Genomic DNA, 17,933 nt, shown 5'->3' on the forward strand with positions numbered 1-17,933 from the left:
ATGGCTCAAAAATATTTAATCATATAAATGCAACAAGAGCTCCTTTGATAAGACGCCATATCGCTGCTGGACGCGACAAGACGGTGGCTTAAGGCTGAGTCAAGTATTGGTGGCTAACTAGGTAGGTTATGGCCCGAATACTGTAGCACCTTCTTATTCTCTACACAACTGCAATTTGCATTCACACATGAGCACCATTTAGCACAAAATTCATAAAAATAAAGAGTAACATCAGTCTCCGGGTAGTTCAGTGTCACCTTAGGACAGGATAAATTTCATGTTTTCATGCAATTTGACGAGTACTTTTCACTCTTATAAACAATGAAAAGGGATTTCTTCATTTTGTTCTCTCAAATATGCTATGACAGAGTATTAAGGCCACACACACCAAAAATAAATCATTATGAACTTATTCTTATAATAGTCAGAATAAAGTCATGTCTGTTTTGAGGGAAAAAAATGGCTACATGAAGAGAATTCAGTTATTTCTTGTAATGTGAGAAAAATAGTTGCATTACCAAAAAAAGTCAGGTTTTAATGCTATGAAAAATGTTACAAAAAAGAAAGTAAAATTACGAGGTTAGTCATACCAATACTTAATTTTATGAGGAAGAAGTTGTTAAATGTTATATGCCAACGTGTGCAATTGCACATGATAATAGTTGCATTATGTAATATGGCTGCAGTGTGGTTAATTTAATTTGCTATAGTAAGTTTTCCTCATAGTACTATAAAATGTTGACTTTGTAGGTGCATTATTTTACTATTATTTGTAATATGACTTTTCCATCATTTTTGTTCTCTTTTGGCCTTAACACGCTGTCATAAATTTTAAAAAAAGTGCAGGCAACATGAAATTTATGGCGTTCAAATACAATATGGAACTTTTTTTTTTAGTGTCTTCTAGTCTGAGAGCAATCTGCTTCCATACAATTTAAAATACTGTCATTAAAAAGTCGCTTGTCTTTGTTCAAGAGAGGAAACAAAAAAAAAGGAAAAAGAAATGAAAATAAAGCCCAAGCCCATTTTTTTTTTCTTGCGGTGCCAAACCCACCAACCACGTCATAGCTTATTGTGTAACCAACAAAAAAAAGTCTGGGTGTGCAACACAGTCATTAAAGAAAAAAAAATCCCTCATATTTTTGTCTCTGAACACGTCAGCGGAGATGGAAAACAAAAAACAAAAAAAGAAGGGTTTAAAAAGGACGTCCATGTCGTCTTTGAGAAGTCACCGTCCGCCATAATAATAATCCATAAGAATAAAAAAATGGAAACACCTCAAGGTCCTGCTATCTGAGTCCGGCTCGTGATGTCATCCACTCCAGTCCTTGACACAAGCTGCAACAAAAAGGGAATGTTGTGGTTACAAACATTAATTTAAAAAAAGTTTGTAAGGGTTAGAAAGTGAGCGAGGCATACCCTTCTCCGGTTAGGGCGCAGCAGGACTGAATGTGCCACGGGTGGTCTTTGATGGAGCTCAGCGTCATGTTTTTGGAGATCTCGGCAGCCGACATGCAGTCTTTCATGTCCTGCTTGTTGGCGAAAATCAGTACGGCTGCTTTGCGCAGGTCCTGAAATGGTGGAAGAGCACAGTGACCAAGTGTTTTTGTGCAAGAGTAGCATTTTGAAGGCCGTTTTTTTCTATGTACACTTCCCGATCTCTGTCGGTGCCAATGACAAAAGCTGTCCAATCATGCTTCTGCTGTGAATTCAAATGAGTTTAGCATTAGAGCACAAGTGTCAAAGTGACGGCCCGGGGGCCAAATCTGGCCCACCGCATCATTTTGTGTGGCCCGGGAAAGTAAATCATGAGTGCCGACTTTCTGTTTTAGGATCAAATTAAAATGAAGAGCATAGATGTATATTAAATTTCAAGATTTTCCCCCTTTTAAATCAATAATTGTCATTTTTAATCCATTTTTTCTGTGTTTTTAATTCAAAAATCATTTTGTAAAATCTAAAAAAATATATAAAATAAACATTGTTTTAGATCTATAAAAATTGAATATTCAGGGCTTTTAATCCATTTATAAAAAAAATCTAAATATTATATCTAAAATGGTCCGGCCCACATGAAATCAAGTAGACGTTAACACGGCCGGCGAACCAACCTGAGTCTGACACCCTTGCATGTTTATTCAGTGCTAAGGATTGGCAACCAATTTGGAAAATAAAAGCTGGAGGAATGGTATAATAGTAAAATAAATAGTTCTAGAAGAACAAGTAGTAGAATCAGAAGTAGAAGTATAGCTAACTGTATATATATATAAATGTGTAGAGGAGGAATTAATAGTGATGGATGAAGTTGGTAGAAGAATAAGAAAAACAGAAGAAAAACTAGACCTCATGCGCTAGCATCCTGTAGAGTTCCTCTTTGGAGATGACGAGGCGCTCTCGGTCAGTGCTGTCCACCACGAGGATGACAAACTGCACACAAAGTAATCGCAAAGTTACTTCAGGAAGAAAAAAAAGGGCAATATTGGATTGGATAACTTTGTTCATCCCGTATTCCGGAAATTTTGTTGTCACAGTAGCAAGAGGGTGAGGATGCAGAAATAGGAAAGGCATTTTAGACATAAATAGATAGGTAATAAGTAAGTTAATGAATAAATAGATTATATATATCAACTGACAATCAAAATAGTCATCCATTCATTTGACAATTAGTTACTGTAATTTATTGAATGAGTGGATAGGCTGCAGTCAACTGTTTGTCTGCAAAGCCCTTTTGGACTTTTGTCCCGACAAGCGGTCGACCATTGTGCTGTGTGAGAAGCCTTTCAAGGCCATCCTTCTGTCCCCTGATGCGGCCCCTTTGTGAACACTTGACCTTTGAACCCAGCGGCGGCAACCAGCTGCCGTTTTGCCCTTTCGACAATCACGCCATCTGCCACGACGCGTACCTCCGTGTTGGAGTAGTATGTGTTCCAGGAGGCCCGGAGCGACTCCTGGCCGCCGATGTCCCACATGAGGAAGTGCGTGTTCTTCACCACGATCTCCTCCACGTTGCTGCCGATGGTGGGCGACGTGTGGACCACCTCGTTCATCAGGCTGAACAAAGGATTTGCGTCATTTTCCCGCGTCATTTGGTTAGAGTGGGAAGTGTCTTACAATTGGTAGAGGATGGTGGTCTTGCCAGCATTGTCCAAGCCGACTATGATCACCTTGTGCTCTGTTTTTTGACGACAAAAGAGCGTACAGAGAATTGAAAAGTCATTTTAGCTCAAAATATGAAACTACAATTTGAAAAATATAGATCAATTGTTCTCAAACTCTAAGTAAGAATCATTTCATTTACTGTAAAGCAATTAAGCCATTAGTCACTCAGGTATGAAAAAAGGGTGACGTCACGGACTGAGCTAATAAATCAACTATTCAACCAACATGACAATAGATTTTAAAAATGAAAAATCTTGCATTTCGACCAATATTTTGACGGTTACCGATAATTTGGTGGTTACTTGTTATAAAAACACGCATTTGACGTAAAATACTAAAGCAAAACGCCGTCTTGACACAAAGCTAACGACAAACAATTTGTAAAAAAAGAAAGAAAAAAGACTTTTCTTACCTTGGTTACAGAAGAAGCTCCACAGTTTGGCAAAAATAAGGCCCATTGTTTGAGAGGTAAAAAAAGACGCCGATATCCGTCCCTTCTTTGTTTTTTATTTACATTCGTCTGTCGGTTCCGAGCTAAAAGTCCACACGGCGGCTAAGCTAAGCTACGAAACGCGACTTTCTCCCACGCGTCCCTGGAGGCATGGAAAAAATGTGTCCGGCCGCGGCGTAAACAAAACGGAGTTGTTACGGAGCGTCTCAGCGTCGAGAGAGTTGCTTTAAATGCGGAAATTTGGACACCTTTCGCCGTTCCAAAACAGACAGCCCCCACTTCTTCAACTGGGCCGACTGAAGGGAAAACAAGCCACATATTTAGCAATTTACTACTGACGTCATCACGCCACGACGCAGACGGGTTTCCTAAATGTATTTAAATAAATTTAAAAATGCGGTTTTACAAAGCATAATGTTTTTAAATCATTAAAACAAAAAATATTTCAGTTATTTTAGTTTTTAAATTGTGCGTGAACGTGAAAGTTGACGAACATTTTAGGTACGTCACGTGAGCGGAAATACCCCCACCAAAATATCGTGGCGCATTGTGTGTTCTTGCCATAAAAGGGGACCATTTAACCTATTGAAAAGGCATTTTGTAAGATTGTTCACCTTTGCATATAATGTGATTGTTTACAGTTGAAACATTCAATTTTCGTACGATGTCTTGACTCATGGTTCTCAAGCTAAAATTGCGACAAAAACAGACTAAATGTCAGTCTTTCCGAGGATTTCGCTAAGGCCGGAAGTCGCCCAGTACCTCAAGGGGGCATTTTTAAACAGCGAGGTATGTTTTTCTTTTTAAATTATTATTATTATTTTTATAACAATAGGAAAAAACATTATTATTTTTCTGTAGTATTGTTTGACGTGCCCTGTTTAATATGTGATGACTTAAAGTGCCCAAAAAAGTTTGCACGTGCGTTAACATTAATTGCATATTTTGCATTGTGATGATTTACATTTTTTTTCAATTTGTTGCCAGTTGTTGGCATCCATTGGCAAGGAGGAAGCTGAACACCATTTCCAGACACTTCTTACCTGCCTCTCGCATCCTCCATCTTCCACTTGTGTCCGGGCAAATGTCCACCTGTCGTCGTTGGGCGAGATCCGAGTAAAGCTGGGCGAGGAGCTGAAAAAGGTAAGATTAAAATAAACTTAAAAAGTGATTAAAATTGATTGGTTTGTTGATGTTTGACTAGCAAATAAGTGGCTGGGAAGACGAGGAATTGGAGATTGTGACTCATCCCGTACTTCCAGATGTGCTGCTCATCCCTGTCGTCGGGCCTCGGTAGGTCTTTATCGTGTATTTTTATCCTTTTTTTCTCTAAAGTGACTAAATTTTGTTTTGCAGATGTGTGCAGAAGCTCAGTTCCGAGGTCGTGGTTGGCGCGCAGTGTGGCAACGCAGTACTGAGGGGCGCCAATGTGTTTGCCCCCGGAATAGTTGCGTGCCCAAAGTGTAAGTTGGGTTAAAGTTCAAAGAAATCCAAAATGGGAATATGTAGTGATTTTAAAAGGTTTTTTTGGGCAGTCATGAAAGCTGGAGAGGTGGTCTCGGTGTTCTCCGATGTGGAAGGAAAGTGCACTCGCGGAGCGTTTAGCTTTCAAGGGATGACGACGTTCGTGGGTAACGGAGTGGCCGAAAAGGGCCGCGCGGAGCTTTTCGGCGCCGGAGAAACTGTCAGGTAGTTGAAATCGTGTTTTAAATTGCAAATTTTGGTGATGTGGAGTTCCCCGCTTTTGTGTTTTAGAGGCGTGGGTGTGCGCATGACGGAGCCACTTTACTGGAGTCCTTCCTTTGATGGCGTTTTACCACACTTGGCTTTTTTACAGGTAAGACTCGTTGAAAAATTAGTTCAAAATGTGGGTTGTCAATCAATTTGTCGTTTCTACTAGAACCTTCCCTCCGTGGTGGCGAGCCACGTTTTAGGCCCTCGTCCCGGAGAGCGCGTCCTGGACATGTGCGCCGCCCCGGGTGGGAAAACGTGCCACATCGCCACCCTCATGGAAGATCAGGTACACTGCAAGATGATGTCTTCTACGATTTCTGTCTGGTTATTTTTATTTTTTTCGTCATCAGGGGGAAGTGGTGGCTTTGGACAAGATCCGAAACAAGACCCAGCTCATTCGCGAGAACGCTAAAATATTAAAGTTGCTTAGCGTCAAGGTGTTTTGCTTTAACGGCGCTAAAGTGGTGAGCGACGACGTGGGCCATGACACGAGAGGTGATGTTATTGTCTTGCTTCCGCTACTGTCAATCAAACAAAAGGATAAAGTACTCACGAAATGTTTCTTTTTTGCTCTCCAGAGCCGCCTTTTCCTCCCGAGAGCTTCGACCGTGTGCTGCTGGATGCGCCGTGCAGCGGCCTGGGTCAGAGGCCCAACATGGCGAGTACTTGGACTCTGAAGGAGGTCTCCTCGTACCCTCCACTGCAAAGAAGCCTCTTCCACGCCGTACGTAGGAGCAATTCCACTTTTCATCACTAGAGGGCATCGTAGTCAATCCCTGTTTATTGTGATAGTCGATTAATCAGATTATTTTGGAAATTATCAGACTAATCAGATCAGATTTATGAGTCAAGGGGTTATTACTACTATATTTTTTCAATTAAAATGTTAGAAAACATAAAAAATAAGACAATATTTATATTTATATATTTTTTAGTTTTCCTTTTTTTGTTTAAACTACATTATATAAATTATAAAATAAACCAGTGGATTAGACAGTACCTTGTTTTATAATTAAAAGAAACACAATGTTTTTTTTAAAATTGTAAATAGAAACATACAAAATTTAATGTTCTAATGCAATTTTTTTTCATTAAAATGATATGATTAAAATTTGGCCCATGTTTAGGTAAAAAATGCCTCTTATAAGCATTACTTATCCAAATATTTATCCATTAATTATCAATTCAACATTGTTAGCTCTAGTAACAACACAAACGAAACAGTGACAGCATGTGAATGATTATTTTGTAATTTTTTTCCCGATTTATACCCGTAGGCGGTGCGCGCTTTGAAGCGCGGCGGCGTTTTGGTGTACAGCACATGCACGGTGACGCTGGCCGAGAACGAGGAACAGGTCGCCTGGGCCTTACGCACCTTCCCCGACCTCACTCTGCAACCTCAGGTAAGAAGAAGAAAAAAAAGAGCAGCATTTTAGATCATTCCATTCATTCATTCTTTGGCGTATTTCAGGAACCCCGCCTGGGCGGCGACGGCCTCCCGGGGGCGGGGCTGTCCCCGGAGCAGCTCCGACTCCTTCAGAGGTTCCGACCCGAGTTGAGCTGGGAGGCCGCCGCCCACATCCCGCTCGCCCGTCGGGCTGACGTCGACACCATCGGATTTTTCATCGCTAAGTTCCAGAAAAACTGACCGGGCGTGACTCTGATGTTTCGCCGCTAGAGGGAGATGTCAGCAGGGGACGGGGATAGACGTCCAAACCGTGACCGGTCTCTCGCAGGATTGAACGTCTATCGCCGGCAATGGCAGCGGAAAGGCGTGCATTCTTTATCGAGGGGGAAGTAAAAAGGCATCTGTGGGAAAAATTAGGGCTGTTTGCGCAGACACTCTATTTTGGACTTTGCAGGTGACGTTGCCTTGACGACGGCCTCGGGAGCCTACCTCAATTTTTCAGGAGAGCGACGAGGAGAAGAAACTATTTATAGATGTGGCAGCCAGGCTGTTCTCAAGACGCGAGGAAACTATTCTAAGAGCTGTTGAATAAACCGTCAAAAAGCTGCATTGCAATTTAGGAATTTGCTGTATTATTATACAAGGGTGGGCAAAGTATGGCGTGTTAGTATTTTCTATACATGAACCAACATATTCTAATTTTGTAAATTTGGCATAAATATTCTTATTTTCAAATCAAGCAGAAAATTTTGCCCACCCTTGATTTAACTCTTCGACCAACTTACTGTTTTTTCTCCCAAAGCTATAAAAAACACTCACTTCTGGAACATCTGAAAGAAAAATAAAACATCAACTGTTGACGGGACCCAAAAGAAGTCATGCTTTTTCCTTCCTTTCTTCTTTTTTTTATCAAATATGCATATTTGTGAACATTCATGCACATCCATGAGGATCTATGCATAGATACACACGTGGACGTAGCGTGGATATCAAAAGTCTACACACCCCTGTTGAGATGTCAATCACATTGAGCGTTATTTAACCCGGCTGCCGGACGTCCGAATCCGTTTGGAACTTGGACGTCTGTCGTCATCGGTGAGTTTAGAGGATCCCGGGTTGGAGGACCCCTGAATTTACAGTAGATTTGTGTGTGTGTATCCGTCGTGTCTATGTCGTAGAGACGCCGCCATTAAAAACTGGGAGGAAGTGGTCATAAATAGGAAGCTGTGGTTTGGAAGGTGAAGCAGCACGACTAAAAAAAAATCAAGTCTATTGGGGGATGTAAGAGTCTCGGGGCCAATCCCCCGCCTCGCTCCTTTTTTGGGGGTCTCGGTCGTAATGGCGGTGGTCCCGTGTCGCCCTCTGTTGTTGTTGTTGTTGGTGGTGGTGAGAGCGCTGCTTATTGCGTTCATTGTGGTCCTGCTCGCGTTCTTTGGAGCGGTGGTGATGGTGGTGATGGTGGCGGTTGTGATCTCGGTGGGCCTGGTGGTCCTCCAAGTCGGGTCGCTCCTCCTCCTCTTCCTCTTCTTCCTCCTCTTCGTCCTCCTCCTCGTCTCGCGGCCGCCGCTGGTGGTGGAGCAGCTGGGTGTGAGGCTCGGCGTCCTTGCCCTCGGAGTCCAGCGTCTCCTGCCGGGGGAGCCCTCGGGTCCGGTTGTGGTGGTGATGGTGGTGGTGCCGGTGCCTGTGGTGGTGGTTGTGCTGTTCCGCCCTGGCGGAGGAGGAGGAGGAGCGCTGCGGAGGAGCTCCTCCTCGGCGGGAGGACTCGGTGGCGGCGGGGCACTCCTCGCCGTCCGCCTCCTGGCCGCCGTCCCCTTCCTCGCCGTCCGCCAGGTCCCGCTTGGGGTGGCGGTCCTCTCGGGAGATCTTCCTTTCCTCCGAAGATTTGTCTGGCCGAGGCTCTGCGCCGCCGCTCTGATGCGGAATAGTACAAAATACGAGGATTGTATTATTTAGTCTGATAATATCACAAAGTGCTTCCCATAAAATATAGATATGATAATAAATAAAGATAGTAATACAGTGAAAATGTCTTTCCCCCCCCCCCAATTCAATTGGCTAAGAGACTTTGCGCTCTTTTCCCCTCCTGTATATATTTATTGTGGGCTAACATTGCAATTAAATCGCTACATGAGAACATTAACGTTAAGACCTACCGTATGCATGCATGCACATCTTAGTGTATGTGTGTATATATATATATATATATATATATATATATATATATGCTTATATATATGTATGTGTATATATGTATATATACATGTATGTGTATGTACACGTATGTGTATATGTATGTGTATATGTATGTGTATATGTATATGTGTGTATGTGTGTATGTGTATATGTGTATATATATATATATATATATATATATATATATATATATATATATATATGTATATATATATGTATTTGTATGTACACGTATGTGTATATGTATATATATATACATGTATTTCAGCAACACGCTTATTTATTTATGTGTTTATTTATTAACTTACTTATTACCTATCTATTTCTGTCTAAAATGTCTTTTGCTGTGTCTGTATTCTCACCCTCTTGCTACTGTGACAACAAAATTTCCCGAATACGGGATGAATAAAGTTATCCAATCCAATTTGAATATTTTATTTAGTTTGTATGGAGCATTGTGTAAACAAATGTATCGGTGTTATCAAATGTTTTTTTTTCTGCTCGAACTAGGTGTCAAAATTTGGAGAAGCGGTTATGGTGAAAAATGAAACACACAAAAATATTTCCATTTAGTTCGTTACCTGCACGCCGGAGGACGAGGGCAGGACGGCGGCGGTGGCGGTGGCGATGGCGGCGGGCATCTTGGTCGCCAGCGGCTCCGGCGCCTCGCAACTGTTTGGATGCGTGCTTTTCCAATAGGCTTCCAGGTAGTCGGCCATGTGCTCGCAGGCGTCCTCCAGCTGGTTCTCATCCAAGATGATGTCAAACATCTCCTGAGGAACAAAAGGCCAATTTACCCCGAAAAAAAACATAAAACAAAAAATGTAACTACTCCTAAACGACTTACCGGCGGACACTGCGCCAGCTTGTCGGCCGCCACCATTTGGACGTTAAGGTGTTTGGATTGAGACTTGCCCCTGGACTTGATGAGTCTCTGCAGCACCTGAAGGCAGCACGAACGCCGTCCAATCTGCGTTCGAACAATTGCCGCACTCGTCTTTTTTATTTCCGACGCTCACCTTGGCGGAGGTGATTTTAACGTAGACGATGATGGGGGCTAGCGACGTCTTGCCCAGCTGCGACGGGTGGTTGATGGTGTCGGCGTCCAGGATGACCAGCTGCAGCGTCCGTGCCAGCTCGAAGATGCGTTCCCTCTCTCTTTGGACTTCGGCTAAAAAGGGGGCGTGCTTTCATATACCGTATTTTCCGCACTATAAGACAGTTTTGATCAACGCCAATTTGTTTCCTATATAAGGCGCACTGGAGTCATGATAAGACGCAATAGTAGTAGTAAGGGATTTTGTTATACATCCACTAGATCACAGGTGTCAAGTGGCGGCCCGGGGGCCAAATCTGGCCCCCTGCATCATTTTGTGCGGCCCGGGAAAGTAGATCATGAATGCCTACTTTCTGTTTTAGGATCAAATTCAAATGAAGAGTATAGATGTATATTAAATTTCCTGATTTTCCCTCTTTTAAATCAATAATTGTAATTTTTTAATCATTTTTTTCTGTGTTTTTAGTTCAAAAATCATTTTGTAAAATCTAAAAATATATTTAAAAAGCTAAAATAAACATTGTTTTAGATCTATAAAAAACTGAACATTCAGGCCTTTTAATCCAGTTCTTTTAATCAATTTATAAAAAAATATATCTAAATATTATATCTAAAATGGTCCGGCCCACATGAAATCAAGTTGACGTTAAAGCGGCCCGCAAACCAACACTTGCACTAGATGGAGCTATAGTAGTGGTTAGGTCCTTTAGTTGAGATTATAGTGCAGAAAATACGGAATTAGGCAGTGCACATGGCCTGGAATAATCGTCACTTGAGGGTCCTTGAGCATATTTTAACACTGAATTAAACAATATTATTGCTCTGCGCATAATCTTATGTTTTTTAAAGACCTTACCCAATCAAAGCCGTCAGCCGGGAACCCCCTAGAAAACCCCCAGCACTCCCTAAGCTCCGCCCATATATCAAAATGTGACTTGCGCTTGTGACAACAGCAATAAACAGTAAAAAATAATAATAATAACTTGACACTGCCACAATGACGATTGATAAAGTGTTCTTGGTCGTTTTTGGGCTAACACAAATAAAACGGCAATCATTGACACAAAATGGTGGCGTGCGCACTTACCCAAGTTGGAGCGCGTGTTGGAGCGCTCTATAATAGCGTGCTTGCTCGGGTGGTTCAAAACCGAGCGCTTGGCTAGCGAAATGTCCGCCGTCACCCGCGTGATGGAGATCCTGCAAGCCAAAACATGACAACAAATATTTGCTAACTGGCATAACATATGCTATCTATACGGTATGTGCGGTGTTGGTTAATAAATGATGTTTAACCGCGTCCATGGCGGGAAGTTTTTCATGTATATTTATGAAGGCTCACGCTCGAAGGCCGAGGAGTCCACGTTAAAAAAGCGGAATGGTGCTGGGCCTCAAAGAAGTGCACTATGGCCTATTAAGGGCATGCCTATTTAAAGCAGCCACACACTCGCGTCTCCCTGGGCTAACTTGTTACTCGGTCCCTAGGGTGAAAGGAGAGGGGGGGGGGTGGGATGGCGGTCTAGGAATGAGGAAGGAAGCGGGATGAGAACTTACCGTCCTTCGAATCGGTGCTTCAAAAAGTCAAACAGGGCTTTTTGCATCATGTCGGTCACCTGGAAGTCAAAATAATAAAAATGGAGATTTGAAGTGGAGCGCTTTGTGGGCCAGAGGAGTCCAAATCAGTTTTGTCACACTGTTATTTTTTCCCCCTGAGGCAACTCGGATGAATTGAAGATGAAATGATTGTATTTTATAGTCCCCAATCTTTAGATTTTCAGTTATAGTAACCCAAAAAATAGTTGGAAATTTGTCATCACTATTTCCCATTTCTTGAAGATTAAATGATTGTATTTTATAGTCCCCAATCTTTAGATTTTTTGTTTGATTTTTAGTTTTAGTAACCCAAAAAAGGTGAAAAATTGTCATCACTATTTCTCAAAGATTAAATTATTGTATTTTATAGTTCCCAAAGTTTCGATTTTTTGTTTTGGTAACCCCCAAAAAGGAGGAAAATTGTCATCACTAGTTCTCATTTCTTCAAGATTAAATAATTGTATTTTATAGTTCCCAATCTTTAGATTTTTAGTTTTAGTAACCCCAAAAAAGGCGGAAAATTGTCATCACTATTTCCCATTTCTTGAAGATTAAATAATTGTATTTTATAGTGCCCAATCTTTAGATATTTAGTTTTAGTAACTCAAAAAAAGGCGGAAAATTGACATCACTATTTCCCATTTCTTGAAGATTAAATAATTGTATTTTATAGTGCCCAATCTTTAGATATTTAGTTTTAGTAACTCAAAAAAAGGCGGAAAATTGTCATCACTATTTCCCATTTCTTGAAGATTAAATGATTGTATTTTATAATCCCCAATCTTTAGATTTTTAGTTTTAGTAACTCAAAAAAAGGCGGAAAATTGACATCACTATTTCTCATTTTTGAAGATTAAATGATTGTATTTTATAGTTCCCAATCTTTAGATTTTTAGTTTTAGTAACCCCCAAAAAGGTGGAAAATTGTCATCAGAAATCCTCATTTCTTTCCAATACACTTTTTTTCCAACTTTTTAAATACGACAAAGTGAAAACTAACATATTTTTGTATTGATTTATTTTACGTGAATAACTCAAATGAAAAAAAAGTTGAAAACAGCCAATCATCATCAAAATATCTGATATTTAAAGTCTATTTTAATGTTAAAATTTTCATCTTTCACTGAGGACTACGTCAACATACAACAAAATTATTTTTCCCTTTTCCGGCCGCGCTTGAACGCACCTCGTAGCCCTTGAGCGAGGGTCCCACCAGAACCACGGGCCGCATGGAAGGCACAACATCGTATGGGGGAACGTGTTCCGTCTTTAAAGAGGAAGAAGAAGAAGGATTAAACGTGTGAAAAGGTACGTCAGCGAACACCACATTCACACCCAAAGATGAGCCAAGCGGGAGGAAAAACCACGACGGTGCACCACTTACCGACTTTTGCTTCTGCTTGGCTGCAAAAAGGTAAGCAAAAAGAGAGGAAAGAGTTCAGAAAAAGGAAAAAAAAAAGAGAAAAGCAGAAGACGTGCGCGCATGCTAGCTAGCGATGCCGTGGGCCAAGGACGGAAAAGACGCGGCGGCGGCGTTCGCGGACCGAACGAAAAGCGCCGCGGGTCCGTTTTACCTTCTTAAAAAAGGGCATTCGTTTCTCTTTAGCTAAAGCGCACGCGGCATTGTTCGCGGCGCCGGATCGAGGGGAGCGCAGGATGACCGCTGGCTCATTGTCGTCTGTGTCTAAGCCTGCCGTGTCTAAGTCATTGGCTGAGTTATATGGGAGAGGAGAAGATGGGGAAAGTTAGTTTGGCTACTCACCGGAGGAAGGAGGCGTGGATTTTCGAGAGTTGGAAACTACTTCACCTAAACTCGAGCAGGAGTTGGCGCCTAGTTTGCTGGAAGAAGAAAACAAATGGAGAGGAAAGATCAGGGAAAGAGCCCAATCCAATGCCTATAATTTCCCTTGACGGTGTTTTTTGCTCTTAATATTTGCGTAGTTGATCTGATATTTTTCTTATCATTTTTGTCTGATTTTGGATCGATAGTGGTCGGGTTATTCCAGATTTTTTTTTTGTCCGTTAGTAATAGTGCTAGTTAGTTTTCATGTCATTATAATAGGAAGTGTCTAAAGTGTTTACCGACCATAACGGCAAAGCCGCCGTCGCGATTTCTCCAGAAAACAAATGTTCTAGTATTTTCTTCCATTTTTTGCTATTGGTGTATTTTCCAATAGATGTTCATGACATATTATAATGATATACTCGATCTGTAAATTCACACAACAATAAACTAGAAACCAAAACAACAAACCATCTTGCTACTGTGACAATGAAATTTCCCGAATACGGGATGAATAAATGTATCTAATTTAATCTAAGAAAACACATTCTGTGCATTTAATTATTGTAGATCTTCGGAATGTCACATAAAGTAACCTGAGATAACGTGGAAATTTGATTTCTATAACCCTGAGCCAGTGAGTTTGAAAAAAATTATAATAATAAAATGACTTACCTGGAATGAAACTTTCCCTGTTTGGCCCTCTGCTCTTGTAGAAGTCGAGTATTTTCCAGCTTGACCGGACTGGGAATGAAACCGATATCGCAGCCTTCCTTGACCAGTCGCCCTATCCACCAGTCGTTGTTAAATTTCTACCACAAATCAACAACACAATAGACTGTCAACTGTCCATTTCGGAAAACCTTGAAGTCTCTCACCTCTTTGACATGGAGAAAGTCTTTGGCCTCGAAGGCCAGCGCCATCCCGGGCACGGGGACATCGTCGTCGTGACTGGGGCTGTAGTTGACGTTAGTTCGGACGGCAAACGCCACGGGTTTCGTCTGCGGAGAGGACGGCGCAAATCAGAGAAAAAAATGGGAAATCACGCGGCGTCGATGCCACCGTCAATAAAAACTTTGGCGTCATTTCAAGGCCCATGAAAGGCCACCTAAAGCCAGAGCCAAAATGGCAGCCATGTATGAAAAGCAGCGCTCTTAAGCGGGAAGCCTCCACTCGTAAACAATCTCGAGCCGGAGCGTCTGCACTTCCTCTGACCTCGACCGACTTTCTAAAACAGCTTCATCGCATACGACGGCTTAATTCACGGCCATTGACGGCGTTAGACTTTTGATACAGCGTTCCGATACAATGGCGCGGTAAGCCACACACCCATGGCCACACTTTGCTTGATTCTAAGAGCGAAATTCTGGCATAGGCTAGTTGGGGTTAGTTAGCAAGACGTGCCAATTGGCGTCGATCCGCAGGCGGAGTGAATGGAAAGTAGAACTTTAGGATTTGTGACTTTCCGCGTATACTTTGAAAAGTAGTGGAAGTAAAGATGGGAGTTAAGCGAAGGTAAGAGTATGCACCTTGGCCTTGTCCAGTTGTGCCTGAGCCTGCCTTTCTGCCTCTCTGCGAACTGCCTCTTTGTCCTCCTCCAGAGACACATCCGAGTCGGATGGACGGCTGGTGTAGGAATCGGCCGAACCCTTAAAAATACAACAACAACAACAACACAAATAAGTTTTGGTGCTTTTTGTGTGATTTATTTAATAAGGGACAGCACATATTAATGAACATATATACGTAAATATGTAAGATTGTAGGGCTAATTTCCTTCTTTAGTCCCTTATCTAGGTTGAAGATAAACGATGACTCGTATTAGACACACACATATAGCATAGTTTTAAACAGCTTTGTAATCGCAATTTTGTTCGTCCAATAGCCAAGCTTTAAGATGATTGGCCAAGAGGTTCAGAGACGGGAGTTCACGTATGCTAACTGCTATTGAGTTCCAGGTATGAAGAAAGGTGCTTTGGCTAATTAACCACCAATGCAAATGAATTAATAATGCTCTGAAAAACATGAATTAAGGCACTGTCTTCACAAAATGATTCTAAAATATAAGAAGACCCAAAACAATCAGTCAAATTGAACTCTAAAGTAAACACATGAAATCATTCGTAAACAAAAAAAAGACATTGGCCTGTTTAAATACAAAAACAAAAACCTAGTTAATCCAACGCTTAAAATAGTAGTCGAGCAAAATGGAAGTTTCCGCATATCGCATCCCACATACATATTTAAAATGTAAAAAAAATGCGTGAAAGCCAAAAAACAAAGACGGAATTCAACGCCATCGCCACACGCGGGCGCCGTATTTGACTAATTGCCGTGCAAATGAGCTGACAGGTGTTTGAAGCGCGAAGGCTATTGCTCACCCACACCCGTGGTCGTGGTTGCCGTCGCCCCCGCCCCCTTCGCCACTTTGGCACCCGCGCGAGAGCTTTTCATTCATCTCACTGCAGCAGCGCGGCACGCTGCCGTCTGAGTTAAAAATAGCCCGCCTCATTAGAATTACCCAGCCGTCGCATGCACGCCGCGGCCCATCGCAGCCCCCCGTCTACGTTACCTGATTGAGGGGATGACGCCGTTGCGGTGATTGCGCAAGGATCGTCGGATTTGAGCACGAAAAAAAATAACCCAAACAAACAAAAGCAGGATCCCAAATGTCAACATGTCGCTAAGCTAATTTTCCATTGTTAGGAGAACCGGGCTTTCACTACAGCACTTGATATGATTGAAATATGATGAGCAATAAATCCATATTGTCATTTTAGGACAACATTCAAATGGCGATATTACAACAGGGGCGTGCGGTGGATGAGTGGTTAGCGGGGGCCTCGCAGTGGGAGACTTGGGTTCAAATCCAGGTCAGTCCACCTGTGTGGTGTTTGCGTGGGTTTTCTCCGGGTACTCCAGTTTCCTCCCACATTCCTAAGACATGCATGGTAGGCTGATTGGACACTCTAAATTGCCCCTAGCTATGACTGATTGGTTGTTTGTGTTATTGTGCCCTGCGATTGGCTGGCCACCAATTCAGGGTGTCCCCCAAAGTCAGCTAGGATTGGCTCCAGCATCACCCGCGACCCTAGTGAAGATGAAAATGGGAAATGAGATGTTAAAACAGTCCATTTGTTGCTTATTTTGCCATCAATCACAAAACCGTTTTTCATGTAATATTGAGAGGTTGGGTATGGAACTTTTTAGATCATTCGTAATGTCCGTCAATGCTTTCATTTTTTCGACTACAAGACGTTTTTGGTTGTGTGATGGACTGCACTTAATTTCCAACACATTGATCAAAACGGTGCCTTCAATGGCATTTCATAAGTAACCTAAAAATGTCACAAAACAACCCGGAATTGCCCCCCAAAAATCAGCAGGAACCGACAAACCGAGAAGAAGCATCCCTGAAAATAAACAGAAAATGATCCAAAATTTACAGTAAGTACCCAAAAATGACAACAAAGTGGCGCGAAATGAATTCCCTGCCTGCTATTGACAACAACAATAGATGTCCGATGGTCACCTAGTGGCGCCTTAAGATTATACACCCATGCCGTGATGTAAAAATGAAGAAAGTGCGGCCCCCCATCAAGTTTTCCAACCAACAAGTTTCCCTCCCGACGTCCGCTTACGTAGACATCGGAGCTCTTGACGCGACCCCCCTTGGCTCTTTTCAGCAGGCGGACCCAGGTGGCCTTCATCGACCACGCCGCTCCTTGGGCGATCTCCTACCTCCGCTCAACTTCCCGCCCGCGCCGCCACAGGTAGAGAGAACGGCGGCGACCGCTCCCTTCCGACGCAGACGCGGTGGACTTTTTGCCGCAGCTCCGACGAGCGGCGGCAACGACGGCGGCGGCGGCAGGGTCTGACGAGGGATCCGCAGGAGCCGGCCGCCTCGCGCATGGCGGCCGGCGCTTTCCCCCCCGAACGGCGGCGGCGGCGGGTGGCGACTCCGGGGATGAGTCAGTGGCGCATCCCGCCGTGGCCGATGGTCCCGCTTTCGTGAACGACGACTGGACGCAAACTCCTGCTGCCTCTCTGCGTTTGTCCCAATCTGGCTTGTGCTATTTCAGTGAATCTAACGCTCTGTCTCTGTCTCCCCCTCCTTCTTCATCTCCTCCCTCTCCTCCCCTTCTTCCTCCTCCTCCTCCTCCCCACATTTTTTCCCTCGGTTACCCCCCAACATCGCATCCATCTGCTGGCATGGCGGGACTCTCTCATCCGTCACGCTTTCCACCGCGAGTAATAGTTGGACATGACAGCGTGTGTGCATTGACGTTGCGTTGGCGTCTTCTACGGTGACGGCTTAATGGTATCGGCAAGGTCACAAACGCCATTATCTACAGGAATAAAGGTCTTGATTGGGGGGGCGGCAATCTATTATTTCAGTAGCGTATATTTCGGACCAGAGTATAAGACGAAATAGCTAAAAAAAAAGCACAAGGATAAGGAAAAAAAATCATGCAAGTCTGCACTTCAGTACAAGTTATATAGCATTGATATGTTAAAGTAACAGGAAAATAAAGAACAGTCAAAATAAGCATATGTT

At 42.8% G+C, this 17,933-nt stretch overlaps 3 protein-coding genes across 5 annotated transcripts in view; 1 reads left to right on the forward strand and 2 right to left on the reverse strand.

Moving 5' to 3' along the window:
• LOC144091988 (ADP-ribosylation factor-like protein 5B) lies at positions 1–4,121 on the reverse strand. The gene is made up of 6 exons (XM_077624712.1): positions 3,572–4,121; positions 3,112–3,172; positions 2,904–3,051; positions 2,344–2,427; positions 1,420–1,571; positions 1–1,338 (listed from the first exon to the last, which is right to left on the reverse strand). The coding sequence occupies exons 1-6, from the start codon at positions 3,615–3,617 to the stop codon at positions 1,290–1,292; spliced, it is 540 nt and encodes a 179-aa protein (XP_077480838.1). The 5' UTR covers positions 3,618–4,121; the 3' UTR covers positions 1–1,289.
• Positions 4,110–7,610, forward strand: nsun6 (NOP2/Sun RNA methyltransferase 6). Its single transcript, XM_077624708.1, has 11 exons — positions 4,110–4,399; positions 4,598–4,753; positions 4,815–4,903; positions 4,967–5,073; positions 5,146–5,299; positions 5,366–5,447; positions 5,511–5,630; positions 5,695–5,839; positions 5,923–6,068; positions 6,622–6,747; positions 6,816–7,610. The coding sequence occupies exons 1-11, from the start codon at positions 4,325–4,327 to the stop codon at positions 6,990–6,992; spliced, it is 1,377 nt and encodes a 458-aa protein (XP_077480834.1). The 5' UTR covers positions 4,110–4,324; the 3' UTR covers positions 6,993–7,610.
• Positions 7,602–17,933, reverse strand: part of cacnb2a (calcium channel, voltage-dependent, beta 2a) — a 24,599-nt gene continuing 14,267 nt past the window's right edge. The window contains exons 1-13 of one of the 3 annotated variants that reach the window (XM_077624705.1): positions 17,017–17,489; positions 14,905–15,024; positions 14,254–14,376; positions 14,051–14,187; positions 13,355–13,431; positions 12,977–12,996; positions 12,779–12,859; positions 11,554–11,612; positions 11,090–11,199; positions 9,965–10,116; positions 9,793–9,888; positions 9,527–9,718; positions 7,603–8,663 (exon numbers count right to left, since the gene is read on the reverse strand). In XM_077624705.1, coding sequence (XP_077480831.1) covers positions 8,022–8,663; positions 9,527–9,718; positions 9,793–9,888; positions 9,965–10,116; positions 11,090–11,199; positions 11,554–11,612; positions 12,779–12,859; positions 12,977–12,996; positions 13,355–13,431; positions 14,051–14,187; positions 14,254–14,376; positions 14,905–15,024; positions 17,017–17,085 — 1,878 coding nt within the window. In that variant the 5' untranslated portion in view covers positions 17,086–17,489 and the 3' untranslated portion in view covers positions 7,603–8,021. Of the gene's footprint in view, positions 8,664–9,526; positions 9,719–9,792; positions 9,889–9,964; positions 10,117–11,089; positions 11,200–11,553; positions 11,613–12,778; positions 12,860–12,976; positions 12,997–13,354; positions 13,432–14,050; positions 14,188–14,253; positions 14,377–14,904; positions 15,025–17,016; positions 17,490–17,933 lie in introns of those variants that run through there. The other 2 variants (XM_077624704.1, XM_077624707.1) reach the window with 2 other exon arrangements.

The sequence above is a fragment of the Stigmatopora argus genome, chromosome 17, assembly GCF_051989625.1.
Source record: "Stigmatopora argus isolate UIUO_Sarg chromosome 17, RoL_Sarg_1.0, whole genome shotgun sequence".
Lineage (NCBI taxonomy): Eukaryota > Metazoa > Chordata > Actinopteri > Syngnathiformes > Syngnathidae > Stigmatopora > Stigmatopora argus.